The sequence below is a fragment of the Drosophila grimshawi genome, unplaced genomic scaffold, assembly GCF_018153295.1.
Source record: "Drosophila grimshawi isolate 15287-2541.00 unplaced genomic scaffold, ASM1815329v1 contig_311, whole genome shotgun sequence".
Lineage (NCBI taxonomy): Eukaryota > Metazoa > Arthropoda > Insecta > Diptera > Drosophilidae > Drosophila > Drosophila grimshawi.
In genome coordinates, this window is record NW_025063098.1 from 24,130,407 (window position 1) to 24,150,690 (window position 20,284).

General features: G+C 38.8%; 1 protein-coding gene across 3 annotated transcripts; it reads right to left on the bottom strand.

The window, feature by feature from the left end:
• Positions 1–691: 691 nt before the first annotated feature.
• Positions 692–8,405, bottom strand: LOC6568139 (fibroblast growth factor receptor homolog 1). 3 transcript variants are annotated; one of them, XM_001994591.3, is made up of 2 exons: positions 8,093–8,405; positions 692–3,894 (listed from the first exon to the last, which is right to left on the bottom strand). In XM_001994591.3, the coding sequence occupies exon 2, from the start codon at positions 3,063–3,065 to the stop codon at positions 879–881; it is 2,187 nt and encodes a 728-aa protein (XP_001994627.1). In that variant the 5' UTR covers positions 3,066–3,894; positions 8,093–8,405; the 3' UTR covers positions 692–878. The 3 variants fall into 3 exon arrangements, with proteins under 3 accessions (XP_001994627.1, XP_032596450.1, XP_032596449.1); XM_032740559.2 differs by lacking the exon at positions 8,093–8,405 and adding an exon at positions 4,978–5,277; XM_032740558.2 differs by lacking the exon at positions 8,093–8,405 and adding an exon at positions 4,974–5,248.
• Between the last annotated feature and the right edge of the window lie 11,879 nt (positions 8,406–20,284).

Consider the following 20,284-nt stretch of genomic DNA (forward strand, 5'->3'; position numbering starts at 1 on the left):
GCAAGCTAAATATATAAGTGTATATATATATATATATCTTATAAACATATGCTTTCGATTTTGAACTTAACTAGTTTATGAATACTACGTAAATCAGTACAAATTGAAAATACAAATACAACATATGCAAATACAACCGACATATCAACTAACTTATATTTATATATGTATATATATATATATAAACTGCAGCTTGAATTTAATTCGTTTTCATGCTACTTTGTTATTATTTATGTATATTTCTCATATTTTAAATTCGTAATACGTGTAACATTGTAAATGTTCAAATACAAATATTCATCGGCTATGACGCAATATTCAAATATTTATTTTGTGAAATTTGGTTTCTAAGGAAAATTTGTCAAAAAAAATTTTTATATCGAAATAAATGCTATACAAAATTAATTTTGGTTTTGTATTTATATTTTCATTTTAGTCAATTAAATCATTCAAGCTCCGTGAAAATAAGTTCAAATTCAATCATCATTAGTCCATTTTTTCCCCAACTCAAATCATTTTTGATATGCTTAAATCTTTCACATTTATACCATCAAAATATTTTCTACAAACCACAATATTGAGATATAGTTTTGTGGTCAGATTATGAATATTTGTATATAAATACTTTACATTATTTTACATAGAAACTAATATGATTAACATGAAATATAATTAAATGAAATATAATAATAATATTAATAATAATAATTTCTTAGAGCTGCCTTAGAACTAGTAAAAATTTTTGGTTTACGCCTTTGGTGCAGTAAAATTTCAAGCGATTTACAGACTTATCGTTAGATAGCCCGGAAGCTATGAATATATATATACTGTATATAGTAGTTGATCGCAATCTCGTTCTCGTCCTCGTTATCGATAATTTAGTAACGATATCGTGAATGCTCTAGATCCGAAGCATCCTCGTCCTCCTCCTCCTCGTCACTGGTCGATGGCGGCGTCTCCAAATTGGCCACATCTACATCCAGATAATCCTCCTTCGCCTGCAGTAACTTATCCATATACTCTACGATCTCCGTGAAGGGCGGCCTTGCACTGGCATCAAAATGCCAACACTGTCGCATCAGAATGTATATATTCATCGAGCATTTGGCCGGTTTCTCCATACGCTGCCCGGACATGAGATAACTGTAAAGCTCCTCAGCCGACATAATTGCCGGATACGGTTGCGCTCCAAACGTCATGATCTCCCACAATAGAATGCCATACGACCAGACATCGCTCTGTGAATCGTAGAATTTCTCCTGCAGCGATTCGGGCGCCATCCATTTGATTGGCAGACGTCCGTTCGTATTTTTGCGATAATAATCAGTGCTCTGTATATCCCGAGCCAACCCAAAGTCGGCAATCTTCAGAACATAATCATCGCTGACGAGGACATTGCGGGCGGCGAGATCGCGGTGAATGCAACGCCGTGAGGCAAGATAATCCATGCCACGTGCTATCTGATGGGCGAACTTGATCAGATCCTTCTCGGTGATCAGATGCTGCGGTTCCGTCGGTGCCGACTGTGAACAGTTGTCCAATTGCTCCTTGCTCAGCTGTCGATTCTTGTAGAGGAAATCCTTGAGATTACCATGAGGTGCATATTCCACAATGACATAGAGTGGTCCACTCTGACTGCAGCAGCCCAGCAGATTAATGATATTTATGTGGCGTCCAATGATCTTCATCACCTCCATCTCACGCACCAAACTGGCAATATCATCATCCGTGTGACCCTCCTTGACCATCTTGACGGCGACAATCGCATTGTTAACCTCCGCCATGACGACACGCCCGAATGCACCCTCGCCAAGTGTGGCGCCGAGTATAAGTTGACTGCGTGTCAATTCCCAGTTAGAGTCCAGGGGAAACTCGTATTCGTTGAACGGTGCCGGCTCATTGCCACTCTGTTGCACAGTGGTGCGTTGCTTCTCGATGCGCACCACTGGCATAATCATAGTGTCCATGGAACCACCCGAGTCCCCACCGCTAGATGGCTTATAAATGATAACCTTCTTTGTCCATTGATGCACTGTCTCGATGCGTTGCTTGAGCAACTTTGCTTTCTTCATCTTGCTCACCGCATATGCCACAAAAATGCCGAGCATGACGAGTATTACAATCAGTGTTATCACAATGACCGTCATGGCATTTTCCCTAACCCCACTGGTCAGATTTGCCTCGAGCAGTTGGAAGCTGCGCACCACCCTCAAATATGCTCGACTCGTGGACTGACCCAAGCTATTGCTCTCGATGCACGTGTACCAGCCTTCCTGATCCTGGGTGACATTCTCGAACTCAAGATGGTCCACATCCTCGGCGAGAATGGTGAGGTTCTTGGAGCAATCGTTCACACTCTTGCAAGGCATAAACATCCAGGCCTTCTTGCTGGTCAAGTCCGACAAATATTTGCATTCCATTTTTCCGCTTTGGTTGATCAGTAGGGTTTTGTTCTCTGGCCCTGTGATCAGAATGGGCTTGTGATTTACCCGATCGGTGACCATCACAGTCATCACGTGACTGATACAGCTCAGGGGATTGCACACCTTGCACATATACTGATTCGAATCCTCCGGCACCAGATCCTCCATGGTTAAATAAAACCTGGTCTTCTTATAGGTGCCATAACTACGTGTCCAATCGCTTGTTCCATTGCGATACCATGTGATATTTGGCTCTGGATTGCCCACCGCCGGGCAACTTAAGGAAAGCGTTGAGGCCGAGGGTCGCGTATAAATTGTGCTCATTCGCTTGAGGTTCTTAAAGCGGGGCCCAAACTGTTGCTTAGTATCGTCGCCATTGCGTCCGGCGCTGCCAGGGAAACTTGCCTTGTCATCGTCATCCGCATCGGCATCAAACGCATCATCATCATTGATATTGTTTTGTGCTTGTGTTGCATTCATGTTGCTGTTGTTGTTGTTGTTGATGGGTAGACTGCCATAGTCCTTGTTTAGCTCCTGTGAACTACTCGCTGGTGTTGAACGTCGCGCTGTTGCAAGTGAGGCACATAAGAGCAGCAGAAGAAGCAGCAGTCTGCTTATTCTTCTCAAGCAGCTGGACGACATTTTATGGCATGTATTATGTATTTATTATCAGACACTTATTTAATTTCTTAATACTTTTTTAAGAATCGACTCCAGGTGCAATTTAATTGTGTTATAAGATATATTCAATATTAACATGACTTAAAGCATTTTACATAGTCCAGTTTTATTTACTTTGTTTTCAAACCAGGGATCCAGTTGGTTTGCTGTGCAGCTTTAGGTTTTTTTCCAATATATATATATGTATTTATTTATTTTTTAACAGTAGCTGTTCCTGCGACCCTGAAGTGGCGCTTGGCCTGCTGCTTTCTCACTGCAGAGTCGCCTCTCGAATGCCAAATGGGGGTAGCAGCAACTTCGTCGTGTGCCGCATATGTTGTTGATATGTTGTTTTTTTTTTTATTCACCGGAAATCCACTTTAGTTCAAGCGTTTGCTCTCTATCCACCCTCACACAATCATGCTCACTTTCGCTCTCTCTTCGGTTGTGGCGCTCTTGGGCAGATCAGTGATCTTCTAGTGTTTTTTTTCTTTTTCTTCTAATTTATGGATGGAAATAACAACAGTTGCCGCTTGGCTCAACTTTGATCGCCAGCAACATGTGTGTGTGTGTGTGTTGAACGCGGCCACTTTGAAGTGATCGGAATAGGATGCTGATGATCACCTTGCAAGTAACGGAAATACACTTCCAAAAATTGTATGTATGTGTGTGTATATAATGTACTCATGGATTCTTAATTATCGTCACTAGTTGTGATTTATTCAGAGCGCTGATGGATTTATGGCAGGCATGTTTGTCGCGATCGTGGGCGTGTTGCATCTCATAGATCATGCGGCAGCTGCAGCAACACCTGAAATACAGAAATGCAGTTGATTAGATTTATGCTTGTTTCCGTTTATATTTTTATGTTTCATCTCAAAAGCAATCTGACGATCGCGACATGTACATGTTGTAATAAGACGGCGCCCCTTGAGCAACCGCAGAACAAGTGCGGCAAGCGAATGTATCTTTTAATCTGCATCTACAAACCAAAGGGTTGCACGACATGAGAAGAAACGTGGGGGAAAGTCCCATACAACAGCGCATCATTTAGCAAAATTGAAATGAAATTGTAAGGCGTACATCCGTTTCCTCTGTGCCGGAAAATGTCAATATATTGAGTTCAATAATATTATTAATTTTCTGTTTTTTTCTTCTTTTCAATAAACACATCAAATTCGTAGGAATCGCTTATTATTATTATTATTATTATTATTATTATTATTATTATTATTGTGCCTGAGCATTTTTGATATTTGCGCATATTCCTCCATTTCTTTTCGTGCAGTTACACTTTAATTTTCGGATTGTTTACTTTACTCAATTAATTTCAGACTTAACTACAGAGATTTGTGCTGGCTGTGACTTTGATTAAAAGCCATTTACATTTTGGCGAGTCTTAATTAAAATGTCGCGAACATTTCCGCCCGAGTTTTTGAAGCGCGTGTCACACAAATTGAATGGTCTGAAAAGCTCAGATCTGCGTAGTTAAAAAATATCTATATACGAAATCACATTAAAAAAAAACTCTGACAGCTTTTTGTTTTTAAAATAGAATTACGACTAACGGCGACGACTACATTAAAGTAAAAAACGTATACAAACATGTATATAACATGAAATTATATTTCTGAAATGCTGCCACTTTTATGAGGTCCATTAAAATGGAACTGTTTGTAACATTTGGGTATTTTTTGGGGCTTTGAAGGCCCGCAGCAAATGCAAAACTTTTTTTTTTTTTTTTTGTTTTTGTTTTTCATTCCACTTTTGCCCTTCTATATTCGTCAACTAAACGAGTAGCTAAACATATCACATCTGTGTGTATATATATGTAGATATGTATGTACATTTATGTACTATATAGAGCAGAAATTGAGGGACGTTGTTTACCTACAAGTACTTGGTACAGCAACAGCAACAGCCACAGCAACAGATACAGCTACAGCTGCATGTAGTTCATTTGTATGGCAGCTACTTTTCGATAATAGTCTATTTTTTGCACAAAACACACAAATACAGATGCAGATACAGAGAGACACACACACACAGTAGTATAGAACAGTAGCGATCGTTTATAGTATGGCGTTGAGAGGGTGCGATTTGTATTTTTTTGTTGATTTGTTTTGCCTTATTCTGCGATCGCTTGTATTTTGCGCGGCAGTTTCGCGTTGTGAATTTCCGTAGCGCTGCTCGAAAACTGTTCTAAATTCAACAGAGATGACTTTGTAGCAAGCACGTCGCGATCGCCTAACAGAGGCCAGGCACACAGATGCTGCTCCTACGCTCACCAAAAAAAAAAAAAAAAACAGAAGTGGAATATAAAAACTTACATACATACATATGTGTATGTGTATGTGTATGTGTATGTGTCTGTGTCTGTGTATACAACTGAAAAAACTGAGCGTCCTACTCACTGTCGCAACTGCGACTGCGACGGCGGCGACGACGACGACTGCGCCTCAAACGACTCAATTTAGTGGGCCTGCTACCCTGCGCTTCCACTCTTGTTATTCCATTTTACATTTTGCCGTTAAATTCAATGTTTGTTGCTGTTGCTGCTTGTTTGTCGTACGTTGCCTTTGCTTCCCGCATCTTTTGCGCCTTTTCGCTTTTCAAAACGGTTTGCGGCAGACAGCCTTAATTTTTCACATATGCGTGTCGATGCACTCTCTCTTTCTCTCTCTCCCTCTCTCTCTCTCTCTTTCTCTCTCTTTCACTCAATCAGTCTCTCTTTCTCTTTCTCTGTACACACATGAATGTATGCCATTCTCGTTCCCGCAATCGCTCTCTGCTTAATTAAAACAGACACAGTCGCTCTCAATGTGCTCATCTGCGATCTTTGCAGCCCACATCTGTGCCACCAGAGGCAACAAAAATTAAAAGAAATTAAAAACAAACAATAAAAACCAAATAAATGCGACTATTAGATATCCTCTAGCGACCTAGTTACATCTTAAAATCAGCATAGTAAAGCCGAATCATTTAAATGCTAATGCACATTTTTTTATACACTCCAAGAACATAAAGTTTATGGACTTATCTGTGAGAATATATCTGAGATATAGCAAAGCAGGTTATGAGAAATTTACAACTGAAAACATGACCACCTAACTGACATACATTAAATTCAATTAGCAGAAAAGTCGAACTCAAAAAAAAACCTCATTTTTTAACCATGAGCTGATTTTTTCTTATCAACAATATAATTATTATTAATCAAATATTAACATTAGAAATATTTGAAATCTATCAAAACTTACTTAATTCAGTCCACATTTTTTCGACAAGTTACACAGTATAAAATATTGTTGAATATAAGAAAATTTAGCAGGCCTAAAACTTTCTTAACTTATAGGGTATAAAATATTGTTTAATGTTTTCTTCCCCGTCACGCTGGCCACCAGCCGTTCAACGTTTACCGTTTACCCCCCTTTTAAAACAGATATCCGTGATCGGTCCCGGAGTACCCGTTCGAGGCACAAGGGGAAATATTGTCTCGAGTCGCATTTGTTGCGCTATTGTTGTCATTCGAACTGAGAGGGACACGCTGTGGCAGCAGTGCATCGCATCGCATCGCATCGCAGCGCAGCGCATCGCCTCGCCCTGTCTGACATGTGGGCACATCATCATCATCAACATCAACATCAACATCGAGAAAGGCGGGTCTGGGCTCTTACCTACAATATAGCCTGTGCCTCCAGACTTGCCTCGATTTCTGTTTGCCGTTCGTGCCACATGTGTTGCATGTGTTAAAGCGGCCTCTGTTCCCCATTGGAAACCGTCTGGAAATATCATGTGGAAGGGTTGGTTGCCACGAGTTTCCCGATCACGTCAGTCCCAAAAAAAAAAAAAGGCGGAAAATCTTTTGACCTTCGCACCATGCTCGACTTATAGGTAATATATTTCCTGCGCTGGTCTAAAAATAGACACATTATTTGCAATTTTTGGCAAAATAAATAAACACAAAAAAATAGAAAAAATCTTCAGTCAGCAATTAAGTGGAATTTTTTTCACTGAAATCAAATCAATTTCAAATAGCTTGCTTACTTTTCGTATTCCACAGAAACAACACGAATGTGCGATTTGAAATTAATCGTTGCATGTGAGAAATAAACATTTTTTGCGAACGAAAATACGTGAGGAAAATGAATATTATTATTAACTATTTCAGGTGTGAGTCTATCGAAACAGTGCAATGCAGTTCTACAACAAATAGCTGAACACACCAGAACGCATCTATGGCGATCTCTACAGAAATGGGAACAATTCAGTGGCCACCAAAGCGAACAAAACAGAAGCTAAAACAGAAACTACAAAACACATCATTTTCAAATGTTTGTTTACGCGGCTAGAAAATTATTCCATGTTCATATCTCAGCTATAATGCCGACGCCTCGGCCGATATATGTACGTGTTGATAAACACACAGCGAGAGCATTTACATGCATATATATATATATGTATATATATATATATGTAAACACACTAAAACTAAATGAAGCCGAATATAATAATTTTCATGGGAAAAAAGCCAACTACTGGGCAGCTACATAGTTATTGTACGAGCATATAATGTATATTTTTATTTGTTGTATGTTCGAAAAAGTGCTTTCAATTTGGTCATAAAGCATAAAATTTGTGGCATGTGCCCCCACAAATGCGATTGGGGGGCATAAAGAAAATAAAAACAAGGGTATACGAAAGAAGAAAAAAAAAATGGTTTTGATAATTGAACGATTGACTGCGGACACAACACAAATTGGGGACGGGGCACAATAGTTGCGACTATGCATTTGTTTACCCCACAACGAAACCAAACAAAAAGCGGGTTAAAAAAGTCAAATTGCTGTACGGTGGTCAATCAAAAAGTGGTCTAAACAAATCATTTGCGCAATTACGCAAGGCAAATCGTAGAGAGAAAACTACGCACAGCGAAAACTATTTTATATATATACTAAATTCTTTAACTATATATATATAGGTATATATATATGTATTAAGCAACTTACCTTAGAATTGATTTTTCTTTTAGTGATGCTCTTGCGAAATCGTATCCAATATGTATCCACGCCTTGCTCTAATGTAAATTTTCTTGTGCAACACAAATTATTTTTCTTTGGTTTATATCTATATATTTATGATATTTATTCAGCGCTTTTAGCGTGCCACTTAAAATTCCAGAAATATTTCTATGGCACACTAGAATAAATAACTGCAGGCACACTTGAAACTGCCACCACTCGCACATACACACACAGTCAAGCACAAACACGCGGAAAACCATATAAATATATTCAAGTATTTTGAATAGTATTCAGTATTAATAATTGTTGCACATTCAGCTAAAGGTAGTTGATTCAATTTAGTTCGTATTCGGTAGGTAACTGTAGCGCCTGTTGTTGGATCGCAACTGAAATATGCTCTCAGCGCTCGACAAATAAATCTCTTCAATTGAATGAGGGCCAGAAATGAAACGAATTTCGACGAGTGGCTCGCTGTTTGTCCCCTCTCTCATTTGAGCATTTGCTGGAAACAGTCTCTTCATAAACAACATACAACAACTGCTAATACAATACTATACACACAACACTCAGCACACATTGTATAATCCCACTAAGAAGGGGCTGGCGAAGTGCAGAGGCAGGGGCATGGGCAGAGGCAGGGGGAGTGTGCCACACACATGTGTTTCTGATGCTGCGTGCTGCTTCTACATTTGCTGTTCGGCCTTCCCATGAAAAGTGAAATGTAATTGAGTGTTTTTCTAAATGCAAACATATGTGTGTATTCTGAAATTGAGTCAAATGTGAATCGAAATGAATTCGCTCAACGCACGGCGTACATTTCACGGCCGAAAGTGTGGCATAGTTTTGTGCGCCAAACTAAATTCAAACAGTGTAATTGCAGCAAGGGATGTGTGGAAATGTGTAGTCAATTTCGAAAAGTTTTCTTTTATTTATAAATAGGGAAACTTAAGTTTATGCATGCAAAATATTAATCCAACAACAGCTTGCTTTATTAAAACAATGATTCTTATATTATGAACATTATTAATTAATAATTGAACTATTTATTATACATTTTTTTAAATCTATATTATTACAGTTTATCAACCAAACACCAGTATTTTTATGATTTTTAACTTTGAAGAAATATTAAAATTAAATTATAATGAAACGAAAATCAGCATAAGTCAAAAATAAGTCATTTACAGATTGTAATAAATTTCATTTGTTAGACACAAATTAATAGATGGAAGCCCCCTCAAATATCTACAGCAACATTATATGCGACAGATAGATAGTCTTTGGCACATTAATCAATTGGCTAACAAGTTTTAAAGTTTTGTCGTTGGCTTCACGCCGCATTCCGCATGTTAGCCCTGAAGTTGGGATGGAAATGGGATTCATTAGTCGCCACAATACGGCACTAAGTAAGTTAACAGTTATTAATTACGGGCTACTTAGCTGGCTGGCTCTTTGGATGTACAGATACAGATACAAAGATACAGCCGAATGTCCAGTAGCCGGGACAGGCGGGCAGAAGAAAGCCGTCTATTGAAAAGATACTTGAGAGCATCAAAGCACACACGCTGCGATCTACGAAATAAGACAAAGAAGGCAATTGTCAAAGGGTTGCAAAGAACAATGAGAATACCAAAAACTAAATAATAGTCGAAAACAATTAACGATCATTGGCTGTCAATTGTGTGGAGGCCCCGCTTTGTGGCAAATGGCGTTACGCATGGCTGATTAATTGATGGCTAACTAGTTGGTGCCTGCCGGTTACACTTACTGACGTTTTACTTCTTTTCTCCTTCTCCTTCTTCTTCCTCTTCGTCTTCTTCTTCGACTCTTGCTTGTTTTTCCTTTAGTTATTGCTGTTGTTGTTTATGTTTCGTTATTTCGTTATTTCAATATGCGTTTGTTCTGCGCCAGTTTACGGCCTCGTAAAGCGACCAGCACCCCACCAATGTACGGTCATAATACTTAAATTTTATGCACTTAACTGGCTACTCATATGCGCTGCATAGTGGATTGGGGTGTGCGGGGATAAGTTGCGGTTCAAGCCTCACCAGCTTCCGTATGCGTTTCAATTTGGCCAGCACACAGGCCAGAAATGTTGTTGGCATTTCGTACATAGATATAAATTTTGAAAATTGGCTCAGCTCAGCCTGGGAGCGGGAGCTGCAATTGGAAACGGGACCAACAACAACCACAAAAAATAACGAAAGCAAAATTGCTCGATTGCCGAGTATTGAACTAGTAAATACCCTGATATAAGACTATCAATAGATTTTCCAAAGTTCTTACTTAACAAATATTAATAACTTTCTGCAAAAAATATTATCTTCTTTGTCGAAAACTAAATAAGTTGCAAGAATAGTTTGATATCAATAAAATGATGCGACTTATCTCGCCAGCTAGATTCTGAATAGACTAAGTACGTTCTAGGCAATTGCATTATACCCAATTTACACATTTTGATTGATTCCAGGGTATGCCAAAAAGAAAACAGAAACTGGCATCTTCGAATTGCACTGACATTGTCGGCTTCTAAGCGAGTTTGCGACACGATCCAGCGATGGACCGTTGCGACGATCTCGTGCAGTGCAGCCAAACAGCATAAAGTTAATTGCTAATATGATTAATTGCACATTAACATGAAGTTTTATAGCCAATTATATGCAAAATATGCCACGTTTACCAATTGCTGCACTTGAAACCGAATGCATGAGAATTTCACTGACAACATCCCGAGAAGCTTAATGCAATCACGTAATATTTTTTTCATTTTGAGAAACTAAAGTCTGACGCCTTCTAGAAGTTCCCAGATTCTCACACTTTTGCTTCAGTTGATAGTTTAATTTCAGTATGCTTTTTTTTTTAAGAGCAATATTAAAAAATATCTGTAATGGCTGACAGTCCTTTTGCCGTTTTCCACACAGTTGTAAGACTTAAACTAAATTCTGAAGAATTTAAGAAATACATTTTAGTTGTTAAATTAGCGTTTTGGCTTACTTGGTAAATTCAGCAGTGTTTTATTTTTGAGGAGTATTTTTATGAATTTTTAAATAACAAACAATTTACTCACATATTTAGAAAAGATTGCTGTAGCTATTGACCATCTTTTATTTAGCATTCTTTTCGCTCTTGGAAATCCTGGTCGTCTTAAGCTGCACACAATGTCAATAACTTGCCATAATATATGCAAATCTATGCACTGCAATTTGGCGTCATCGAGTGGGTGCTTCAGCTATCTCCACCTCACTCCCCTTCTTGGCCATCTCATTCGATGTTGTTGCTGGTTTAGTTTTCAGTTTCGATTTCAGATGATGCGGGCTTGAAAAGCCAATAAAAATGCAATGCTGCCTGCAGTCAAAACAAAGCGCAAATCACATTTCAAATCACTCAAAACTATTGAGATTTGAATTTGAATTATTGGTCCCGGCGCAAGAGAGTCCAAATTGTATCTTGAATCTATATATGAATGTATGTACATATGTACATATGTACATAGATAGATGCCAGAGCTGCTCTCGACAACGTTTCCGGTCTTAAATCTTGAGCGCGTTGAGCTAATCATAACTTACAATGTGGTCCGGCTATTTGACAGGCAGAAAACGGCCACAGAGCCGTTGCCAAGAGGATCATGGATCATGTTTGCTGTTGTTGTTATTTATGTTGTTGTTGTTGCTGCTGTTGCTGTTGTTGTTGTTGGTGAAGCTTGAGGCTGGCAAGCTGTGCGAGCTGTCAATGAACTTGTACGCTTTTGATTGATTTATATTGTGTTTTGTTGCCGTAGCATTTTTGAATATGTACGCTTGTCTCTGTATTTATGTACCGACGAGTTTTTATTTTCTATCTATACAATAAATAGTAAATCAGCTTACACTTTTCTCGAGATCTTGTTTTCGTAGCCGAAAAAAAAATGTCAACAATTTTCGGCGACAACACCTGAATCGTGCACAGTAAAAAATTAGGGCTTACATCAAGAATGTTGTTCAAAAATTTGACAAAGAATGTTTATTAGAAGCATAGTGTACAAAATTATGTTAATGAATATATGTTATACACAAATATTGGATACATTTATGGAAATTTGTTGTATACCTTAATATATATTTTATAGAACTAGAAGATGCATATAAAATATGTAGTATATATTCTTTGACATATTTTTGTACACCATTCCTCTACTTCAGTTACAATATATTATTTATATTGTATATATTATTGTCAGATTAAAAATATTGCTGGTATTTATTATAGTTATTTTATATTAACTGGAATTTTGATTGAATTTTCATAAGATATTTGTTACTGTGTATATTAATTATATTAGATACGGCCGATATCTGAGCAACACGATCTCAGATCAGGCAACTACTGTCGGCTCTGTTGACTCTGCTTGGCCATGGTTTTTGTACCTTAGTAGGCCATAATTTAAAGCCGCCCATGAGGATGCTGCTGCTGAATGCATTTTTTGCCATAAAACTGGCGCTTAAGAGCGCATTTTAGCAGACCCCTGGCCGGATTGGGCTTGGCGCGGGCGTGGCCCAGCCGGGAACAGGCTCTGTCTCAGGCCCGTCCTTTAGCTGGTCTGGACCATAATGCCTAATAATAATCATGTGCTGTAATTGACGATTTATGCTAAGCCCAATATAATTTACGCCGTTGGAAACGTTAAGGCGGCGCCCCACGTCTCAACCCCTGGTAGAGAGGAGAGGGTGTGGAGGGGAGGGCTGCTCGAGCTAGGTGGAGAAGGAAAACAACAACAACAACAACGACGAGACGCATAAATCATAACTGCACCTGGCCCAAGTAACGCTGGCACTGCACCACTACAATATCTGCTGGCTACTGGCGATCAAAGTCAGCTGAATTCCCACACACACCGGCCATGTAACTTGGGCATACATATGTACATGAATACGTAAGTACACACTTACATACATAGAAGTACATACAGGGTACTTAGAATGTCGCGCAGGTTACACAATGCCAAAAACATTTGCACAAGTTAAATAGCTATGGCGAATTATAACAAAGTACGAATACCCTTCACCTTCAACTTTAAGGCATGTTTATATTATGTTAAAGATATGAAATAAGCAGCACACATTTCTTAAATACAATAAACCATCTTGGCAGTTCATTGATATAAATATAGTTATAATATATCAAATACAAAATATATTTTACAACCTCCAAAAACAAATGTTAATTTCCCATACTTAAAAGAATACTTACGGATTTATGATTGGAAAGTATGGGAAATTTCAGTTTCTTTAGTTGACTCCCTTCTCTCGTATGATTTTATTACGCCTGACACACTATCGACCTTTGAGGACTTTCTGCAAATATTCCCAGCCTTTGCCCTCATTTCGTGAACTAACAAACTGATTATGAAAATCATGTTACCCTTGCAGGGTGATGTCTGTAAAAAAGTGTTGGCACGCAAATTTATTGTTGTCTGCCGGTCGAAACCGATTTTGCGAATCGCGTTTCGCGTTTAGCGTTTAGCGTTCCATATGCGATCCCAGCCACAAAAGGCTACCGTATTTGCTGTCAGACGGCGTTGCCTGCGTGCCAGTTTGTCTGGCATTTGGGCAGGCCTTCCAAAAACGTCGGTGACATAACTGTACCCAACTGGCAGCTGTTGACTTCAAGGGGCCAACTCATGCGTGCTACACACAGACACACACCGTAAAAAATAATGGATGTCAAATTAAAATCGATAGCTTAAGGCTTTATAGATATCGGTCAACTGTTCAGTTATATATTATAAATAAATGACATTTATTGTGATGTTTCTTTTATGTTAAATAACCTTCCATTTCTAAACTTGGTAAGACAATTTCTCATAATAATTGTTTATTGTTTATACTTTTTATATCGAAACAATAATGGAAATATTAATATGATAATCTTTTAACTTATGTTCTTGAATCACATTCTATTGATCCTCTCTTCATTTTGTTTGCCAATTCTTTAATAATTTAAGTTTAGACTGAGAAATTTACAATTTCATTCAATCGCAATTCTAACTAAGAGTTAAAGTTGCTCAATTACGATTCAATCAAATTCAATCATGCTTTTAACGTATTCTTCTATTTATTTTATTAAAGTTCTGTCCTGTCTGAAACTATCTCTTAAATTCTAATTGCAAAATGTATGCCAATATTTATTACAGTGTACACTGAGTTGTCTTAGAACGAACCGCCGCTGCAACTTGGCAGCCCCAGATTTTTCGGAGCACGTCGCTGTTTTTGGCATCAAACACATGTCGAAGCACATGAAAGGATCGTGGACTCTGTGGATCCGATCTGTGGCTTTACGGATCTAACTGCCTGCCTGCCTGCCTCACTAACTCCCCCGTCCCTCTAGCCCACCCCCCACCACTAATCCCGCTCTCGCTGTGGTCGGAGCTTTGCATGTTTGGCGTTTCAATGCGCATTAATTTTGTGTTTTTACTGTTGTTGTTGTTGTCGACACGAATGGCTATGAAAGGTTAATAAATCAAATGCATATGCATGACAGCGTCTCTGCACCTGAGCCCGATCCTGGGCTCAGAACAGCAACAACGATAACAACAACAACAGCAACAACAACAGCAACAACAGCAAGCGGCATGCAACTTCTTTTCGATCGCCTTTATGCTCAGGTTTATGCCTTTATAATTTCCTCAATGCCGTTTATGGCCAAGTCCGAAACTATCGGAGACTGGCATTTTTGCCACCGGAGGCCACCAGGTAACCAACTAACCAACTAACATGGCCAAATGAACCGTACGGCCGCAGCAATCAAAATCAATGCCTTTTGTGACTGGATGCGGAATCAAGCCCGGCATTAACACCAAATTAAATTTAATATGATCGCAGCACAAGAAACAAAAATTGGGTCAACCTGGCTATTATGATTTCTTTGCCGTTCTTTTCTTTTTTAGCCTAAATGAGTTATAAGCGACGCCACTTAGACGTACTTAATCTGCATTTATGACCCAGTTTGCTGGACAATTGACAGGTTGACTTTTGTTACACCGATCACGTACTGGGATTAATCACTAAATTAATTGAAACAACTTCCCAGCATAGCCGACAACAGCACAACACCATATTAATCAGCTCGATCGACGCACCAATCAGTGATCCAGTCAGTGATCGAAGATCGGTGATCAGAGTGGTAGATCCATTGAGTTTGAGTGCTGGCTGGTGTTGATCGGCATGTTCGATGGCTGTACGTGTCTGGCATATTAATTAAATAAACCGATCGATCGATTGGCAAATGAGTTGTCCAATGATCTAACACATGTCCATCAGATCATCAGCCAACGAAACGATTGATAGTTTCCAGACAACAACAGAAAAGAAGATATATATGTATATATAAATATATATACATATATAGCCAATTGCCAGCTAGTAAATGTTAAAAGTCAAGTGATCTTTAATGATCACAACAAGATGATGGGCATTTGATGCTGCTGCAGTTGAATGCCCACAGCCTTGGCTAATAACTTTTAATTAAATTAAAGCTCCGCCTATTTGCGTTCAGCTAGCGATAACCACATGATCGTGATCGTGATCATCAGTTTTAGTCGAGCCGCAACAAATGCATTTTCACACCGAGCCTGCAACCAAAAAATACGAAAAATAAAATAAAATGAGGCTCTTCAACAGGTGCAAACACGAGTTTTTTTTCCGCTCCTTCTTTTTTTTATTATTGTATTCGAGCGAGAGTTCAGCTCAGATCGTGGTTGGCAGTTAAGTTTGGCATTAGGCTGTGTTCGTCCGCCTATTTCTGCTACATCTACCAAGCCTCCAGTGCCACCAATGCAATCATTTAAATCGCTTCGATTATGATCAGCAACAAGCGTTATGTTTCCCCTAAGCTCTACCGCTGAGGCGATCCCCGTTGCATCCACTTGTTGCTGTACTTGTTGTTGTGATTGTTTCTGCTATAGTTTAAGTTGTAACAAACATAATTGATCTTTTAAAAATTAATTCCAACTTTGTTTAGCTGCAGGTGCACTAAAGGCTTCCTAGTTTAACAAGTGATCATACGCTCTTTCACTGTCTAACTTCGGCTCGCACAATTTATACCCTGTAGCTACTTAAAATGGCTGTTAAGTATATACATACATAGTTGCAATTTTTAAATAAATGCAACAGGCAACATAAAACTGCTAGAAATCTATAAATAATAATAATAGAAAGTAAATATTTATTCATATACCTGATTGTGAGCTGATTTAAATTGGGATAAATTAGGTTTTTAGACTTCAGTTTTCAATCAATTTTGATTCGCAACAACCTCTTTTGTTTAAATCTCAAGTTCTCAATAATTATACGCAAATGAAATATATTTTACATACATCTTTAAATACAAAATTTGTAAAATTTCGTTGATTTTATTTAGGTCGAATCTTTAGAATATTGTTGAAGTGATTGAACACTTTTTTTTTTGCATTTAAGTTTTAGATAAGGCTCAGTTAGAATAACAGTATTCCTTTTCTTTCTAGCTACTTAACCTGTGGACTAGTTTATTGCATAATTAGTATTCTTTCTTTCTTTATCCCAGAAATGTTCAATAGTTAAATGTTTGCAATTGCATCATTTTTGCAATACACTTTAGCGAATATGGTTTGCAACTTTTTACAGGGTATCAGTTGATGCAGCACTCTGGCCTCTCTCTGCAGTTGCTGAGTATATAGATAATTTCTTTTGTAGACCTCACACGCTGACTTGTCATAATAGAGCCCAGCAGGTCCGAGCTACTTAAATCAAATGAGTTAGTGCCACCAAAAATTGGATGACGCACAATGTGTAAACAATGGAATTGAAGCTTTTTTCGGTTGATTTATAGTAACTCTATGCGGCTTGGCAACGCCTTAATCCTACCCAGCCGACTTTGTTGTGCTAATCAGCGTTCAAGTTTATGTGACAGTTTAAAGTATGCCACACGCAACGTTGAGACTCGAATCGTTTGAATCTGTTGGATCATTGATTCTTGGTGTGGTGCGGCGCTTTACCTGTTGCAAGGTGTTGCCTCCAACGATCTCTCGTTGTACAACTTAAGACAGACTTTGTCTACTACTACGACTGCGGCTGCGACTGCGACTGCGACTGCGACTACTACTTCCACTTTCCTTGATAATTCAATTTCTTCGAAAAATTTCGTTGTGTTTGTTGTTGTCGCTGTTATCTTGACTTAATTTTCATCTTTTGGGGGACCACCAGCGATTGTGACAGTGATCATAACAATCGTCACAGAGAGTCGCCGCTGCGGGTTGCGTGTGGCCTTTGTTTCCGATTTATGGTTCAATTTTATTGTTAATTGAAATTCAACTAGTTTAGTGTGTCGCCCCAAACCGATGATCTCTGCTTTCTTCTTCTTCTGCGCATAACCACTATCGATTGTTTTCGTAACCCTTTTGTTGTTGTTGTTGCTGTTCTTGTTTTTTTATTGCCATAAAACTGTCAGCCAAATTGAATTGAATTGTTGTCGCTGTTATTTCTGCCTTGATCCTGATTTACTGTGGCTTGAGCTTTACACAGTAGTCGGCTACACGATAAATTGGCTAATAGGCTTTTGCTCTAGCATTTATAGCATTATAATATCTCTTTAATATGCCCCATAGATATATAGAGCTTTTACTTTGAGGCAATTGAGTTCGCCCTCTCTTTAACGACTAGTTTAAGCAGCAACTAAAGAAGTTAGATTGTCGTTAGTCTACTTGAAGAGCACTCGGCGCAAAGATACCCTGTTCCCCAGTCATGAGCATATTTTGACCAATTCAAAAGCTGTTGAAAGAACTGTTTGAGCGTCTGAGTGTGGACACCTATCTTTTGATATGTTCGGATGTACACAAAAGTGTAATCGATATTTATCGATTTTTGAATTAGAAACACAGTTGGCCGTGGCAAGCATCTGCACAACCTCATCAAACTCAGTTGAACATTTCTAGAATGGATACAGGGTATAGGCAGACGCCACATACTATAAGGGTCCCGAGTAAAACTTGCCTGGGATTCAGTTTGCTTGCAACAATTTCCTGATTAACACTTTGAGCATAATTTAACCGCCGGCGACAAAGCGCACATAACAAACAGAGAAACCGAGAAACGGAGCAAAACAGAAATTGAGGCAAACGACTGCCTGCATCTCATGCCTCATCTGGTGGCAGCGTGGCGCGTGCGCAGTTGCCGCCACAGCCACCGGCTGGTGGGACAGAGAGAAAGAGAGACAGAGAGAGACAAATTCTAATGCTGGGGATCAGAGAAATTATTGCGATTGAGACTAAGACAGAGACAGAGTCGACTTCGTGCTGATTGTCTGTAAGTAGCTGAGGGCATATAACAACTTTGAAACCAAATACAGTTGCCGTTGCCGTTGCCGTTGCCTTTGCAGTTGCAGTTTCGGTTGCAGTTGCAGTTGCAGGTTTGCATGTTGAATCTGTTGTTACTTACTTTATGCTTATGATTTTCCGCATTCCTTGGCCAATTTAATGGCGCGAAAGTAAAAGAAGAGTTTGAATGGAACTACAGCTAAATCATATTCAGTTTGCAGTCTGATTAGAGTTGATTATATGAGTGCATATTTCATTCGAGTGGCGCCGGCGCCACTTGAACTACGATAGGCAGTGTATTCAGCGAGTGGAAAATGCATTTATTTTATTGAGAGACTGTCATTTATTCAATTGATTTGCAAAATGAATCCAATTGGGTTTAAGAGTATTATCCAAGTTATAATCTACGTTTCCAATGAACTTACCATTTACAGATCACAGCCAGAACTTCTCACAATTCTATCCAGACTAAATCACTGATCTGATCAAAATTATACATAATGTAAGCTCGTATTTACATACTTATCTGAACTACAAAACGATTCACAAATGATCACCGCAAAGTAAAATGGTTTTATTAATATTTATTTGAAGACATTGCTTCAAAAGTAGTGTAAGATCCACATAAAGTAAATCTTCTAAGCTTATTCTAGTGATCCTCATGTGTGGTACACTTTTTCTTACTTTCTTTACTTACACATATGTAAGTCATAGCATGATCATTGAGATATAGAAAACAGTTCCAATACAATGAAACAACTGCCAGGCAACAAATGACTTCTCAGTCGAATCGGAAACCAATTGCATTCGAATCAGACTTACAGTCAGACAAACATGATCTACCAATGAGTCGTACCTGGCGATCTTCACCACACACAAACTCACCACGCTCTCACTAACGCTCACACACACACACACACACTGTCAGTCTCTTTCCCTACCCATATCATTTTCGAAGTTCGAAATGCAACTCACGCTCTCTCTCTCTCTTCCCTCTCATCTTTCTGCTGCATTTCCCCTACTCAAACTGACTGCTGATTTCCCCTCGAGTCTGCTGCACTGGAGAGAGGCAGAGAAAGGGAGAGCGAGAGACAGAGAGAGAGAGAGAGAGAGCGTAACAGCGAGCAATGCTCGTCCAGGAAGGCACGGTCTGATTGACTGATCTGTGGCGCTGTATAAGTCAGCGGCTATAAAAGTCAAATCGGCAAACGGACGCCTTTGTCCTGGTCATAAAGCCAAAGCTGCAACGAAACAGCGTCTATGATTATTTACGAGGCGGCTCTCGCAGCAGGCCAAAAGCTATTGATTTGTTTTCGTTTACTGTTGTTGTTTGTGGCTGCAACTCAAAAGTCAGTTGGCAACAATTAAACGTAGCTGCCGCACAGCTGTAAAACTCACTGTTAATGGCTCACTTGGAAGCTGCAGTTGTAGCTGCACAGTAAAAAAAAACAATGCTGCTTTCCATTTTATAACTACATTGGTTTAACAATGCCTACAATAAAAATAAAATAAAACTCGACTTTAAAAATTATTTAAATAATTGTATTTTTTCTTTTTTCTTTTGTCTTTATTTTGGTGTAGTTTAAATGCAAAAATATTTACAATTTCAAAAAATAATATTAACAAGAAAAATATCTATCGCACGGAAGTATATTGAAAGCCAACATTTTATTTTACTGTGTAGTGGAGTCATGTAAATGATGTCATTTGCCATTGGCCAATTTTGAGGAGTGGAGGGAAGGGACATCGAGTGTAATTGGCAGCTCGACTGCGACATTTATGACGAGAAACTGGGGGCACCCGAAAAACTGTTATAAAAGTTGTAAAAATCCTGGCAACTTTCTTCTTTTGAT